General features: G+C 46.2%; 1 protein-coding gene across 1 annotated transcript; it reads right to left on the bottom strand.

Annotated features, from left to right (window-relative positions):
• Positions 1 to 8,030: 8,030 nt before the first annotated feature.
• Positions 8,031 to 16,398, bottom strand: ODC1 (ornithine decarboxylase 1). The gene is made up of 12 exons (XM_086926338.1): positions 16,057 to 16,398; positions 14,755 to 14,902; positions 14,529 to 14,670; positions 14,019 to 14,192; positions 12,864 to 13,036; positions 12,498 to 12,632; positions 12,319 to 12,400; positions 11,816 to 11,899; positions 11,410 to 11,572; positions 10,156 to 10,268; positions 9,576 to 9,790; positions 8,031 to 8,462 (listed from the first exon to the last, which is right to left on the bottom strand). Exons 3-12 carry the CDS (start codon positions 14,628 to 14,630, stop codon positions 8,324 to 8,326), a joined length of 1,380 nt encoding a protein of 459 aa, XP_086782464.1. The 5' UTR covers positions 14,631 to 14,670; positions 14,755 to 14,902; positions 16,057 to 16,398; the 3' UTR covers positions 8,031 to 8,323.
• Between the last annotated feature and the right edge of the window lie 200 nt (positions 16,399 to 16,598).

The raw sequence follows: 16,598 nt of genomic DNA, 5'->3' as shown, positions 1-16,598 counted from the left end.
GGACAAGATGTAAGGAGGCAGTCCCAACCCATAAAGCACCCTCCATAACTCCTCCCGAGGAACTAGGTCAAAGGCAGTCCTCAGATCTATAAAAGCCAAGTATAGACTGCCCTTGCCTAGCTCCACCACCTTCCAGCCAAGGAGTGCTAGCCTAAACACCTGCTCTATCGTCCCTGTTCCTGCCCGGAACCCTGCCTGGAAGTCTGATAGTATTTTATTTTCCTCCACCCAATGAAGAATCCTACCAAGTATAGCTTTGCCTGCTATCTTTTGGGTGGAGTCAATAAGACTTATGGGCCGATAGTTCCCCGGAATTTCTCTACATCCTTTTTTATAAATTGGGACCACCACCGCCCCTTTCCAGGAATCGGGCACTGGCCCCCCCTTCATAATATCATTTGGGAGTGCTGCAATAACCCTTCCCCATGCCACTGGATATGCCCGCATGAGATCCCCCGGTAAGCCATCTGGGCCTGCTGCCTTCTGGGGGGCTACCCACCCAATTACCTTTTCAATCTCTAGAGCTGTAAAGAGATTGTAGCCGTGAGGTTCAGATACTAATGGGGGGAGCACCCTGACATTTAGTGCCCCATCCGCCGGGAGGTATAAAGCCCCGAAGTGTTTTACCCAGCTTTGTGGGGGGATATTACAGGGTCTCATAGCTTCGTCGGGCCTGTTCCGGGAGCCTACAAGGTTCCAAAACCCCCTTGAGTCTTTACTTTTGCTGGCCAGAAGTAGGTCCTCCCAAAATTTCTCTTCCCACTCCTTCTTAGCAAATTTAAGAGCTCTATTATAAGCCTTCCTTGCTTCCAATATATCAGGGTGGGATTTGAGTTTCACTGCCTCTACAAGTCTTGATTTATGTACCCTACATAAATGTGTGTACCATCCGTTACCTTGCTTTACACCTACTTTCTTCCCTACCTTACTCGGGGGGATGGTAAACACATTTGTTAGAGCCTCTGTTAGGGAGACAAAAACCCCGCAATCCCTACCCACCCCTTCGGGGAGGGACCCCAGGTTTAACAGTGTGTGATCTAAAAGGGTTGATATTTCTCCAACCTTTTCCTCCGAGAGGACCAATTTTGCCCATTTTAGACGCCTTCCACAGAGTGAGAGTACCGACTCGTCAGGGAGAGCTAATGTGGGGTTAATGGGACCCTTAGAAAAACTCCACCACTGGGCCATGGTCAAGGAAAGTGGGTTGTGATCGCTTTCAACCGTCGGGACCACAACCATGTCCCTCAGCTGGCTCCACAGACATATATCTAATAAGATATAGTCAATTCTAGAAGTGTGTCTTGGTCTATTATAAGTATGAGCCCCCCCCCCTATCTGAATTTGTCCTCCCATTCACTGCCCTTAGATTTAGTTCGATACTCAGGGTGTATAACTGCAACGCCACCTCTGACCATCTCCTAATGGGTGGAATTTCCAGGGCTGGGATCCCTATCTTGGCGTCCTCCTCATCCTGGTCTAAGGTCACATCCGAGCCCAGAGGCTCGAACGTACAGTTCATGTCTCCCGCGACCAGGGTACACATCTTGTGTGAAGTTGTGCTCAGAAGGCTCTCCAGAAGAGATACTACAGTGGACTTCCTCCCGCCCTTAGTCCATCTGGCGTACACGTTATAAATATTCAATATTGTTCGGCCCCTGGAATCTCTTAGAATAATATATTGAATGTCTGGACAGCCTGTCTGAGACTCCTCTATTCTACAGTCTAGGGAAGCTGCCACCCATATGAGCAGGCCACCCGAAGGGCGACCCCTCCCTGATTCCGAGATTAGTGCAGGCACGAAGTAGGAGGAGAATCCCACCCTGTGTACCGGCTCCAAACTCCAGGTCTCCTGAAAGATGCATATAGCGTGCTCATCAACCAAGGCATTCCAGTCTGGGAGGTCCAACTTTCTCGCGATCCCTGCGACATTCCAGCTGAGAACATTGAAAACACGGTCCGTCACAGCTGATGTGTCGCTGACCGCGAGAACACTACTGTCCGCCGGCCTCACAGGGGGAACAGGCAAATTACAGTCCAGAGCAATGGGCAGAGAGTCTACCAACCCACTGTCGCCTGTACTTATCGGTGAAACTATTCGGGGTGGTGGTGCTGTCATTAACCCTATTTTATTGCCAGTTACCATATCAGAAACGGCTATTTCCCTCGTATCACCCCCCTCCAGTCAACATCTCCCTAGCCCCCACAGGGGGTTCATCCTGTTGTACCCAAGACCCCCCCAACCCAACATGGGTCCCAGTTTTGGCCTAAGCCAAATGTGCTAGGGCCCACCCAGGGCGACATAACAATTGGCCTGGGGTAAAAAAAGGTTAGATCCACTACTTTGACCCCTACCGCATCCATGTTTTTTATAGGGCCACAGATGGAGCTCACCACTCTGGGATCTTGAAAGTTTATTATTATACAATCCCCCTCCTGTGTTTTTTTTCCTCGGCCTACCCACCCTACTCTGCGAACACTTAGAATTAGCCCATCCACACCACTCGGGATTGGCTTGTTTAACTTTAGCCAGTGGATACACTTATTCTTGAGGGCCTGGTGATCCTCCAACTGGTCTTCCTTCAGTGGGGGAACGTTTACTAGTACGGCAACAAAAGGGTGACAATCTGGTGGGAGATTTATGGGGGGGCTCCGCCGTGGGAATTTGCGGGGGGCCACTGTGGTAGCAACTGGGACTACAGGTTGAGGGGCAGTTTTGGCGACCATCTGTCGCTGCTCCCTTTCCTTTGTCTTGTGTACCAGAGGTTTGGCTAACCTTTACCGCCCCTCTACTTATCGGGGGCTGCAATTGGGGTGTTAGTTTTGGTGTACTTTTGGCAACCTCAGAGGATGTTACCGTTCCCTTGTGTTGGGGCCCTACTTTTGGCGGGGGAGGAATTACAGGTACTGGTGCTTGCGCTTTGCTAGTATCTACCTTATTTGGCCTAGTTGGAGGATTAGAATCCGTTTGTAGTGGCAAGGAAGCTACTGGGGGCACACTCCCCTTTAGTCCCATGGCCTGGGTCTCACTCACTCTTTTATGCTGTTTAATTGTAGATTTAAGTGAGAAAAAGCCGTCGAGGGTAGATTGCTCTAGTTTGTCTATTCTAGCCCCCAAACCCTTAACCTGGGTCAACAGGGGCATCAAGAGACAGTTTACCCTCTCCATAATGCGGTCAATGATATTAGGGTCAATAAATGCGGAGACATTAACAGCACTACTACTAGGGGATGAACAATTATTATTACCCTTGGGTGTGTCCACAGAACCCCCCTCCACCACACCCTTATCAACTGGGTCCGACCCCTTTACGTCCTTCCCACCCAGCCCAAGAGGCTTCCTAGGTCGCTTGTAAAGCGCGGCTTGTCTCACCAGCCTACCCTTACTAGAGCTGGCTGCCCTTTTATTTTTGGCCCTTTTACTCTGCCCACTCGAGTCATACACAGATGGCGCCCCAGCTAGGTTTACTTTGTTGGGAACCGGTGGAATTGGTGATAATGTTTGAGTTTTGCCTATGTTTGGGGGTGCAGGTGAATGTGATGTACTTGCGCCACCCTCTTCCACTACTCCACTAGGTAGAAGCGCAGCCTGATGTTCCAACCTATCTATATTTTTCCCAATTTCTACCATCTGGGGAGGATCTACAGGGCCATCCGGGACGTCAGGGGGAACAGATTGGACCCGCTCACGGGCAGGTGACAAGGCCTGGGCTACAGCCCCCAGTGAGGAGCGTCTAGAAGGGAGATAGACCTCAGAGAGACAGCGTTCGGACATGGCGATCTCCTTTTCAATGACCGCCGCCACTCTGGTTATGAAACGGTCCATAGTTCCAATCACTGGGCTCCCAACAGCACCTCCCCTTTCGCCCTCACTCCTAAGTGTTTTACCAGAACGGGTTGACATGGTAGGAGGTACGCCTTTAGGAGATGACACGCAACCCACCAGGGCCCAGGGCTGGATGAAAGAGACGTGGCCCAGCCCAGCCTCTGACAGCCCCTGACAGCCACAGACTGCCCGCCCTTTGTCCGGGCTTCGTCCGGGGTTGATCCCGCGCTGCGTCAACCTGACGTTGTTTTGATCACCGGAGGGCGGGTGGGGTGGCTTCGCTCCGAGCTGGGCACGCACTGGCTCCTGGGCTATGGAGTCCCCGTGCAGTGCTCTGGCGGTAGTGCTATGCTCCTCCGGGAGCGGGAGCTGCCTCCTGGCGTACTCTCCTGGCGCTGCGGGACCCGCGCCAGCGGGTCCGGCGAGGTGTTATGAACACCGGAGGGCGGGTGGGCGTGGCTTCGCTCTGAGCTGGGCACGCACTGGCTCCTGGGCTATGGAGTCCCCGTGCGGTGCTCTGGCGGTAGTGCTATGCTCCTCCGGGAGCGGGAGCTGCCTCCTGGCGTCCTTCTCTCCTGGCGCTGTTTCAGTGGTTTTCAGAATTCCGGTGTTCCTCCAACCCCACCCTTTGAAAACAAGGGGGCATATTACCAACAACTAGCGATAATTATCACTATGTTGGCTTAGCGGGAATACTCCTATCGCCGCCCTACACCTGTTTTTATCGCCGAGATACATTGCTATTATCAAGGTTTCTCAGACGCGATAAAAAAAAACTGGCAAAATGCGTAAATATCGCTGTCAATAGAGCGATATTCAGGCATTACCGTGACAATGCTCTTAGCCATGTTATTCACCTCTCATTGGATAACATGGCTAAGAACTGGTCAGGGCAGGCGTTAGCTTTGAGATTTTTGCGCAAATATGTCCAAAACTACACCTGGGTTGATCATAGGCGATAGCAACTGTTTTCAGTCGCTGACATTTTGGCACACCCACTTTGCATGTCATTGGCGATAATTATCGCTGACATGCAGAGCAGGCCCCAAAATGCCCGCTGTCGCTTATTGGTGTTAGCGAAAGCTTGGTAATAGGGTGATCAAATTATCCCCGCTTTAGCAGGAAAATGTCCAGCTAAAGCGGCAATAATGCCCCACGGTTTGGTGGTAAGCCAGTTCTCTCACTTTAAATTCCCACTTTAAGAAAAACTCTTCCAACTTCACTATACAGAGCGGCCAAACCGACCTACTGCCACCAATATAGGACTATTTGGGTGCATCCTTTTTAGCCATTGGCTGAAGATTCATCAAGCTCATCCTGGCCCAGCCAAGACTATTAAGTCACCTAATGCTATTGGATTGGTAGCATACTTCTACCTACACACTAGTGCTTGTATTGAAGCTACGAGGGACTACCACGATAGTTATCTGTCTGCTTCTTCCACTACGTTCATGCACATTAGTTTTCAGTCTTATACGGCCGTCTTCCATATTCCCCACGATATTAGTGATCTACAGGCACTCACATTTGAAGAGCAGTTACTGCAGGTCCTTAGTGTGAGTAATAATCCTTGGGACCAACACCAAAGTCACATTTCCCCCAATCCACTGCATACAAATGATCAAGTCCTGTCTTTTTTCTGATCATGGCAGTACCTCAAAACATCAATAAAGCACTAGTGTGGAGGCAGAATAATGCAACTAATCTGCCACTAGCAGTAGGTGGCCCAAAATGGTCCATAAGCCTAGTAAGAACTAGCTTAACAGGGCATAAGGGACTCCAGGTGGGATGATCCATTTGAGCCCCTCAACAGGAATCCAGACCAAAGACTAGGGGGCATATTACCAAGCAATAGCGATAATTATCGATAATTATCGCTATTGCTTGGTTAGAGACAAAAATTTACCGCAGCGCTGCGGCGATTTTTACCGCAAATAAACCTTGGTATTACCAAGGTTTAACGCAAATGCGATAAAAATCGCCGCAATGCATGAATATCGCTGAAAAGTCCGCGATATTCATGCATTACCGAGCTAATGCTCTTAGCCATGTTATCCACCTCCCATTGGATAACATGGCTAAGAACTGCTGAGGGCAAGTGTTAGCTTTTGGAGATATTCCCGCTTAGCGCGAATATCTCCAAAAGTTGGTAATAGGAGATAGCGATGTTAGCGACTGTTTTCAGTCTCTAACATCTTGGCACGCCCACTTTGCATCTCATTAGTGATAAATATCACTGACATGCAAAGTGGGGCCCAGGATGGTCGCTATCTCCTACTAGCTGTCGCTAACTGGTGTTAGCGGCAGCTAGGTAATAGGGAGATAATTTTATCTCCGCTTTCTTGGCTTTTAAAGCCAAAAAAGCGGAGATAAACCCCCTTGATAATATGCCCCTAGGTTCCTTTTTGCATGAAGGCTGCAATGTGCATCAAGTAGAGGCATATCGAGGTGTAAACTAAAATGTGGACTCCTGTGAAAGAGGCAACAGGAAAACATTTTTTACTGAAATGCAGAAAATCACCATGCATTCTTGAGGAATGAGAAAGCAAAAATAATCACTGCACCAAATAGGCCTCTGCCAGGGCAAACCCTTAAAGATCCATTTGATCTACCCACAAATGTCACCTGGTATCTTAAAAAAGTCTCTAGTGTTTGGTGCCAGAATCTGTAATTGTAAGTGTCTCTCGTGGACTGCAGCACCGATTGTGCCATCATTAGCAGGACTGGGTCCCAGCTTGCCAGTACTGGCTGGCAGAGCAGTTGAGACCGATAACTCTACCTTACCGTTTCAGACAATAGCAACGCCTAACTTCACTTTTAAATATATGCAAGACACCCCTAAGATAGTCTCCATGGCAAGGTGCCAAATATTCAAAAGTGGGACATTTGTCTCACCCGTCAATAAAATGACCACCGGTTAAGGGAACCACTACTTTTGCTGTAACCAGAGTCCAGTAGCAACTGTTTTTTGGCTAGACTTCTCTCAGACTTTGGGCAGCATTGACCCATGGCTTAAGTTGCCCATCATGTTTGTTGACTGAGGGATGCCCCTGGGAAGAGTCTTTAATCACTGCATCCTGAACTCCTTGAAGCATGACAACTCCATTAAAATCTATTGAGCTTTGCCAATAGAGCATGGAACGGAAGATAGTAAGTTAGTGGTTTAAGTGCACCACTTTGGTTCCCCATGACACGAGCCCTTCTGGGTTGGTCACCCAAAACAGGGTAGAGTAGTTTTAAGAGAAAAGGCAATGATTTGTTTGGGTTCCTTTTAAACTACTGATCTCCAGATCCGCAGGTAGTTCCGTTTTTGTGTGTATTTAGAGATGCTGAAGTTTTTCAAACAAATCAAAGTCAAACGCACTACCTGTGCTGGGGTATTACAAGGCATGGTTGCACAACCACACCGTATAAGCTGCTTCCCTCACACAAAACTCTAGGACTGCCGAAGCCAAATGGTTAGATTGAGCTACCAAGGGGGGGGGGGGGGGGGGGGGGGGGGGGATATTCCAGAGTTTCTGATCTTGCCTCGATCCTGTGAAAGAAGGTTTGGCTCGTTGTGGAGCTCTTCTCACACTGTACACACAGAAGGGTCGAGAAACAGGGTTGCCTGACCCATGTGGTAGCCACCTGGCTGATTATGTGGCGGGGAACGGGGGGGGGGGGGGAGGGGTGTCCGGTCCGTGCAAAAGCTTCCCAGCCATATATGGAAGAGGGACAGCAGAAATACCCTGACCACTTCCCCATAGAGAATTGCCCATGGATTGTGTAGAAACCTGGAGGCAAACTTTTTGCGTTTGTGAGGCAAAGAAGTCAACCTCAGGAGAATCCCCCACCCCCCTACCAGTCTCCCTCCTCATACAACAGAAGGACTTTTGCCTGCATCTTGCTCATCAGATCCACTCCTAGGAGGTTCTTTACCAGGCAGTGTATCAGATGGTGAATTGGCAAATACTCTGAATAGCAGTATGCCACACTACTTCTATAGTTAATACACTGCTGTTTTCACGAGGACCACTTGTGCCAGATAACCAGGCGTTGATAAATTTGTTTTTTGATAGGAATAAAACCACATTTGTGAACCTGGAAGCAATGGAAAACACATTCCTGTAGCCCTGCACTTAATTTCAATGTCAGTCAAATGCTAAATACTTGGGATTATGAGAATTACTTCTACATTAGCATTAAAGCAAACTAGACACTGGTATTTAGGATTTTATTTTATTTAAAAAAATATTAAAAACACTAAGACCAGCCCAGTCTGTCAATACACAAGCTACAAATGCTTGACTGACAGTGACTGATTTATGTAGCATTTGAAAAAAATGAATACATACAAAATTAGTTTCCATAGGAACACAGATAAATGTGACCCCATCTCATAGTCATCCATTTTGTTGCATTGATGCTGGCCATATAATTAAACAAGTCTGTATATCCTAAGATTTCTAATGGTCCCAAACTGCATACACAAACTTGCTACTACAGAATAAATACATTTTAGACGTTAACACGAGTTGATGGACAAGACGCAGCATGGCTTTCTATTCCGCTTTCCCATGCACATGATAGTGGGAGAGCACCAACATCCTGCTCAGCTTCGGGGATTCCGCACTCCTTGATTTGTTCCATAATTTGCCTGCAGTAAGAAGAATTCACAAATATTACCAATGTATGAAAATTAGTATTAGCCAGAAACTATTCTTGAATTTAAGTTAATAGGATCTTGAATGCAGTAGACTCAGTGCGAGGGACTCTGCAGTAAAGCACCCTCCTAAACTTTAAAGATAAAAAGCATTTTAACTACGTACTCGTGTTAAACATTCATAATGCTGCCATAACTTCATCCGCCTATTTCAGTCCTAATTTACCAATCCATGCTACAACCCCAGCTACTAACCAAAATGACGGGTACATTTGAGCCAGAGGATTGTCAAGTTGGATACAAGTGACTTGTCAGGTTAGTAGTTAATTTGTTAAGTGCACACGATTAAATTAGGCTAAACACATCAGTTCTTGTGCTTTTATTTACGAGGACCTGTAATACATATTGCAACGCAAGTTGAACGGGAAAGCCACCTTCAAGTCCCACTACAACCCAAGGAAAAGTTACCAGTCACAGCAAATTAAACTGGTCTATTCGGTCACTAGAACATTGAGCGCTCTATTAAAGAAAATGGTGTAGCATACAACTTGTGCACCAGCAATCCAACATTAGTTTTTGTTGCACCCTTTAATTTACAACATTCTATTCGCAGGGTACAGAATGTTATATAGTCTTTCTGCTGCAGGCTATACCAGTTAGAGTTCCTTCTTGTTCAACGCATTTAACTTTGAATTAGGGCAGCCAGTACAGACCATGGTAGTGGAATTATACCATCTTATAGACGTCTTTGAAAGAATGTACTGGTGTAGACACCCCCTGAAGCCAAAGATTAAAGAGTGCACCTAGAACTAGAGGGCCTTTGCAATAAGCATGGGGGGGGGGGGAGGGGGAGTGCTAACGCGATGTTTAACAAGTGCCACTACAACTGCCCATGATAACGTTAGTTCTTTACTGCGGTCACATAATGTAAGACTAACATTGGGCCAATAGTGGGTGGAATAAATTATCAGTGCCCTAAAACAGATTCAGAATACACAACTGGCAAACACAAAATTAATCACCGATTCATTGTGGGGGCTTTACTATGCTAGACATGCTTTACACACAAAAAACGGCACACTTAGCAGAGATGTGAAGAGTACTAACCAAGCTGGTCTTGACATCACGTAATACAAGGTGGGTCTCTGAAATCCATTAAACGTTGAAGCAGCTGCTACAGTGTAGGCGCCCATATTTTCAAATATCATCCAATCACCAACTTGCAGCTCGGGCAAATCGAAGCGCTCCACTATGCGATCAAGGCCATCGCATGTTGGTCCCCAAATGCTGCTGGTAAAGTAGCGCTCATCCGGTTTGGGCTTCTAAAAGAGGAGAAGTAAGTGATTCAAGTGCACTTCAGATTTACTTTGGTTTCTTGCAGCTTGAAAATAACGTCCATCACCTTTAATCAATTATGTCACTTTTGTCCCCCTCACCTTCGAGGTCATAAAAGCAATTCTATAGAAAACAGGAATGAATGCCTTGGCCTAACCCTGAACCTAAAGCGCCCTGCAGACATTGACTAAATTAAGGTTTATAATAGCTGAACTAATTGCCGAAACATTTAACTACAGCCTATTACTTAACACCACGACATCACCCCCCCCCCCCCCCCTCTGCACGTGGATAACATGCTAGCTACGTTCAGCTCATAGTGGCACGTTCCCAAGTACCACCAGGAACGTACCTTTTGCAGAACAGGTTTCACATGAGCATGATCGTACAAGATGCAGTTGAATGACCCGTACACACCATCGTTGACATAATACATAAGGGTCTTTTCCTCGCCCACATCTTCATCTGGAAAAGAATGTACAACAGATTTATTCAGTATTATGTACCGAACGGGCAATTCTGAGCACCAATGGGTAGATGCATCAACGTTGTCATTAGCGAAAAATAAGGAATCGCAAATAAGGAATCGCAAATAAGGAATCGCAAATGAGAATGCATCATTAATTTTGCTATTTTATTGAGATTCGGTAAAAATCTCAATTTTTACCGAATCCCAATAAAATTGCGAGTTTCAAATAGCGAATTCGCAATTCCCATTCATTCCTATGGGCTGAAATGCCCATAGGAATGAATGGGAATTGCGAATTCGCTATTTGAAATCGGAATGCAACAAAGCCTTTCAAGGGTGGAGAGGGGGGTCCAAAGGACCCCTCCCCCCTGCACCCATGAAATGCACTTTTACATGTGAGTTACATACACACATGTCCTAAGGACATGTCTGTAACGTAGACGTTTAAAAAATGCATTTTTATGCGTTTACACATTTTTGCAAATTACCACGAAGTTCAACTTCGTGGTAGTTTGCATTTGCAATTTGTAAAATCGCAAATGTTTTGCGGATGATGCATTGCATTTAAGGAATCGCAAATTTGCGATTCCCTAAAAGCAATCGCATTTTTGGAACTCGCAAAAAAATAGCGAATTTCCAAAAATGCTTGATGCATCCCAGAAACCAATTTAGGAAGTGCAAAAGGCCGATTTTTGCGAATCGCACCGTTTGCACTTCCTAAAAAGGTTGATGCATCTAGGCACAGGAACGTAAGAAAAAGCAAGGAATTAAAAGGAGGCGGGAGAAGGGGGTGTAGGCAGTTATAACTAGACTAGGACACAGAAGCAGTTTAACAGGTTTATACATTTAGATTTAAATTAGATTACAACCCTGTTTGTGGGGAAAAACCACTTCCTCTCAAGCATTCTTTCTATATCTGAAAGGACTTAAATAAATTTATTTATTTAGCAATTTGTATAGCGCCTGGTGACCCGAGGGCATCCCCGCGCTGTTAACATTGAGTCCTACTGAGGGGGCGAGAGGTGAAGGGTTTATTTAGGGAACAAAAGGGTTTTAAGTTTTTTCCTGAATGTCAGGTGGTTGGGCTCCAGTCTGACTATGCCACATTAACAAAAGAAGCACTCAGTGTTAACATACCATCAGAGCCAGGCTGTTCCTTTAGAACAACTTTCTTCGCGATGATATTAACTGCCAAAGTAAAGGCTGATGCTACATAGTAACGACCTGGCTCAGCAATAATCTTCACCCCTGAATCCGCGGGGAAGTACTTGTCCAAAGCAGGATTGATAACTGCTGTGATCTAAGAAGAAACATTTGATTACAAAATGTACACAATTTATGGCCAAAATAAAGAATGCTTGCTCATATTGGGACCACACCGAAGTCTGGGGACTCAAATCATCTACATTGTAGTAGTGAAATGTAGTGTGTCTGACACAGTTTGGTGTTGCAGTTATTACAGTAGTCCATTCCCCAAATAAAACAGAAAAAAATTGCTTTTCAATAACTTGATTAACTCACTCATCCAGCAATATCCCCTTACCTCCTCAAACTTCAACTTGACATCTTCAGAGCCGGGGAAGCCTCCACCAATATCAAGTAAGTGCATGTTAAAACCAAATTCAGTCTAAAATGAAAAATCAGAGCACTAATTAATATCCATAACAATAAAGGAACAATCTATAAAAATAAAGAAACAACGTAGATCTAGTTCTATATCCTGGTATAACCTATATAGACTAACACCTAGATAGAGCACACTTCCTCCTTGAAGAGAGCCAGGCTCTACGAGTTATACTTAAATGCTTGGCATGGCTAAAGTTGGAGCTCACTTATCAGTATTTTAAGTACCCGCTTTGAATCACAATTTTACCAGGTCAGTGAAATGGGAACAGCAACACTAGTCACTCGTAATGATCAAACTCAATAGGCATCGGGTGATACGTTACTACCAAAGACCCCACCCCGACAATTTAACAAAAAAACAGGCAACTTTTAAACAAAGTAGACAAGGGCCCCTAACCAAGTCATACAAAACATGCTTACCCCCATGTCAAAGACACAACGGGCATCAGAAACCGCCTGAACATAAGTGAGTGGATCTGTACACCCACTACCAACGTGGAAGCTATAAACAGAAGAAAAAAACGTAAATTACTTCCGCACCGTCAGCAGAGTAATTAAGCTTACAATTGCTTCAAAACGAGTTTGAGCTACCCACTGACCTCACTCCGATTATATCAATGTTTAATTCTCTTGCACGCTCCAAAAGAAGTCTACTGGTTTTGAGGGTTGCGCCGAACTTCACACTCAAGCGACAGACAGCCTTGGAGTCATCGGTTGCAATTCTTAAGACCAACCTAAAAAGAAGTGCACGTTAGCGTTTTACTGGGTAAAAGTAGTGAATTACAGCACATGCGACACGAAAATCAAGTAGGATACAACACCTCACCCTTCCAATATTGATGAGCCCCCTACTTAAATCAAATCACCCTTCCCACTTTGACATGTATATGCCAAGTGATAAGAATTTCAGAAGCAACGATATTACACTAGCCAAAAGAAAAAATGCGTAAAAATGGCTAACATACTTTGCATCGGGATGGTTTCTTGCCACCTTCATCAGCTCGACTTCACTGTCGAAGGTCATCATCTTGACTCCACTGCTAGCAGCATATTTTATTTGAGATACTTGTTTGCAAGGGTTCGCATAAATGATCCTTTCCGGCGGCACGCCGACACTTTGCACAATCTGTATTTCAGTCTGGAAAAAAATTGATAAAACACAAATATGTACACGTTATGGCTCAATTAAACAAATTAACACTGACATAATAAAGCATTGCTAGGATTAAGACTCAACGGCGCTAGGCGTGCGAAAAAGTCAAATGTTTGATAGGTACATAGCTACAGGCAAAAAATAATACCAATTACCTGAGAATAAACCTGTCGGGCGTGCTGCGCCCCCCCCCCCTTGCTATTGGGGCAGATATAAAACATTTTGGGGCATATGTACAAGCCCTAATCACCACAGAAACATCACTTTTTGTGACCTTCCTGTGGCGATAGGAGCCTTGCCTTATGTACAGGGCACCATTTCACACTAATTTAGCGTAAAATGTGTGTGCAGTGGGTGTTGTGGAGGGCGTTCCACCGCAAAACCCATTGTATTTGACGCTGCCCCCTATGTAAAAGGATGGCGTACTTAACGCCTGCGCCAAAATTAAGACCAGGAAAATCCTGGTCTTAAATTGGCGAAACTAGGAGAAATTTTTTATTTTTTGCTTTTTCCATGTGTGCTGCCTTGTGCAGCACTCATGGAAAAAGCAAAATTCAATACAGTAAGTGACACCTCCCTGTACATTAAGCTTTTTTTCAAATGCCATTTTGTGACTTATACGTGTGCCGCACACGTGAAAGTTACAAAATGGCATTGTAGGACTGTTTGTGCAGGAAGGGACACGCATTCCTATACATGTAACCAATCCTGCCCACAGACACCCTTGCAGGGTGCCTGCGTTGGCACCAAGTGGTTATCGCAGGGGGAAACGAAAGGCTGTGCAACATTCTTGAAAATATGGTGCAGCCGTGAGTTTTAAAAGGGGTGGAGCGTGCCGTTAAGCCAAGGAGGCCAACGACAACCTCCGCCACTTCCTTGTACATATCCTCCTTTATTTTTAAAAATGGGCGGGGGCGAGACCATAAGGAAAGATTTACGAGAACACGGTCCGTTTACACAAGCCTACCTTGCTTGCACAGTCAAATCCAGCTCCCAAAGCAGCCAGAGTCTTGATAATTGCTTTTCCGTCATTGCATTTCACAGCATAGAAGGGAGTAACCCGAGGTAGAGCTTTAAACCACCGTAAGTGTTTCTTGACAATGTCACCAAGATCGGCGACGTAAAAGGCATCTTTGTCGTCCTAGGAACAAGTGAACATTGCAAACAACCGTTAGAATGCTAAACTGCCTCGAATGACCATTCCTAAATCCAACAACGATTAACAATCCCCGATAGTAGATACTGCTATCCCACCAAGTCACAAGAGATGTCCAAACCACATGCTTCAACGGGTACAGGCCCCTACTTCACATATTAAAGCTACTTCCATTCCAACCAGATACCTTGCCTCATATTCGTCCATGCTCATCTCGCCCGCTCCCCAGCAACAAGCCAATACATCATCTACAGATTATACAGTCTCTTGTCAAACATAACACGTGCACTAAAACAAGCGTATATTCTGCAGCATACTTACAGAAGAAGACACCTCATTTATCTTCTGCTCCAGGATATCTCTCGCAGAAAATCCTTCTTCAATAAAACTGAAGTCAAATTCATCATTGCTGAAGTTCTGCATGGCTCCCTCTGTTGGGTATATAGGCACTATATGCAACAAACTGAATAGAGATATAGGAGGGTTATGCGCGTCAACTGCAGTTCGAACTACAAAAGGCAATAATCATTCTTAGAAGTATACTCACATGGACAAGTTAGAGATGGGGATTTACACCAAAGAGGGCTTCAGCTTTGCTCCCAAGGAGGCTCTCCTGTGAAATAGAACCCCGGCAAGTACAAGGCAAGGATCAGGCCCACCGAGGAGCCGTTGCTGGATGTTGTACTGTTGCTATTCTGTAAATAAGAATGAAATTGCATCATCGATGGTTCGTAAAGCGGGGTACAAATAGTTCTCACAACTCAAAGTTCCAGTTTCAATAAGTCGTAGGCGGCACTATCATAAGTACACAACAGGGTACGATTTAGAGCTTAAGCAAACAACTAGCTCCCTGCGCATGAAGCAACCTGGCGCCCATCTCTCGAGCAGAATTTGCCTCCTGTGAAACACGGCGGACGTCTGAAAGCGCCTGGAGTTTAATTATGCCACCTTAGTAATGTTTAAGTTCAGTCAAACAGGAAACGACAAGTCATTCGATTTTAGACAGTTGGATGCTACTTTTTATGATGTCTGAATGAAAAATGAAACCTTTGATGTGCCTAATTAAAGTACTTCGTGTGAACCGATGAAGCCGTCCCTTTAATAGGCTCATGTAAGGCGAAAAGCATTAAAGGGGACCACCATCTTGTCCTCCCATTTCGAGAATAGGCTGACGTGGGCTTCCGAGAAGCAGTGAGGTCACGCCGTCCCGTGTCCACGCGGCAGCCGGCGAGGGCGACGCTAAATGGTTTCTCAGAAACAGGTGGTGAAGCAGCGCTTACGTCACCAGATTCCATGCGGAACCCCGCCCAATCGGAGATGACACATCCCCTCCCGCCAACCCGGGTGCAAGGAAGGCGTGCCCACTAGTAGTCCCGTTACAATGCGATCGCTAATGTTAGGACCCACGTGCCCGGCTGGTGAGAACAGTCCTCTGGCCTACAACGCCACCCCGTCTGTGGCGCACCATTATACTGTGTAGGCCGCCGATAACTGCCAGAAGGACGCGTAGAGTAACAGGCGCCATTTGCCTGAATGGTTGCCTCACGCAGTACCCCCACCCCCCCTTCCCATGTAGAACACAATGAGGTGACCCCGAGTTTCTATCTCGTTCATTGGTCTTGGGCTCAATGAACCCCCCTTAAGAATTGGTGGCAGAGGTAGCGCCGAAGAGGCCTGCGTCGCAGACACGGGGGTTTAAATGTAGACCCCGCTCCGGCCGACCGTTCTCACCCGGTTCTTATAAAACCAACCTAATCTGTCGTAGCCGGTTAAACGTGCCGTTCTAAAGACATGCGACTGCTTTTCTGACTAAGCGTAAAACATACAAGCTTACAACATACAAGCTTACCTTAAAAAGCATTTACGAAGATTGTACCCATGGAGGCACGACTGTGACTAAGGAGAAAATCCAAGACGATCTCGAGGCTCTACGGAGGAGCGGGCAGAAGACGTTGGCGCGGTTCTCCTCTTAGTTGCGATCCCACACCTTCCCTTCAAGCCGGCAGCTGACAGAATTACTCTAGGTGAGCTCAGCCGCTCGTATTTATAGTGCAGCTGCCGTTGCCATGGAGACGCGCCAGATCAAACCAGCGCTGATCGGTTTGGTCCGGGCCCCCAGGGACTTCATTCAGCTCTGCGGGTCTGCGTGTGCGTTCAGCCTCCTCCTTCTGCCAGAAGTAGACGTCACTGCGCATGGTTCCGTTTCAGATCTCGACGGTTTTGATAGGCTTGAACTGCAGCCGCCATTTCAGAGCCAGGCACAACGTAACTATTCTCATCAAATATGATGCAGAAGACTGAATAAAACTGGCCTGCGTGCTGTGCCATGAAATCCGATAATAGGAGTTTCGATTGATTCTTAGAACGAATGCTACACAGCGCATGCGCATT

This window comes from Lissotriton vulgaris, chromosome 6 (assembly GCF_964263255.1).
Source record: "Lissotriton vulgaris chromosome 6, aLisVul1.2, whole genome shotgun sequence".
NCBI lineage: Eukaryota > Metazoa > Chordata > Amphibia > Caudata > Salamandridae > Lissotriton > Lissotriton vulgaris.
This window is presented reverse-complemented; position numbering and strand designations above follow the sequence as displayed.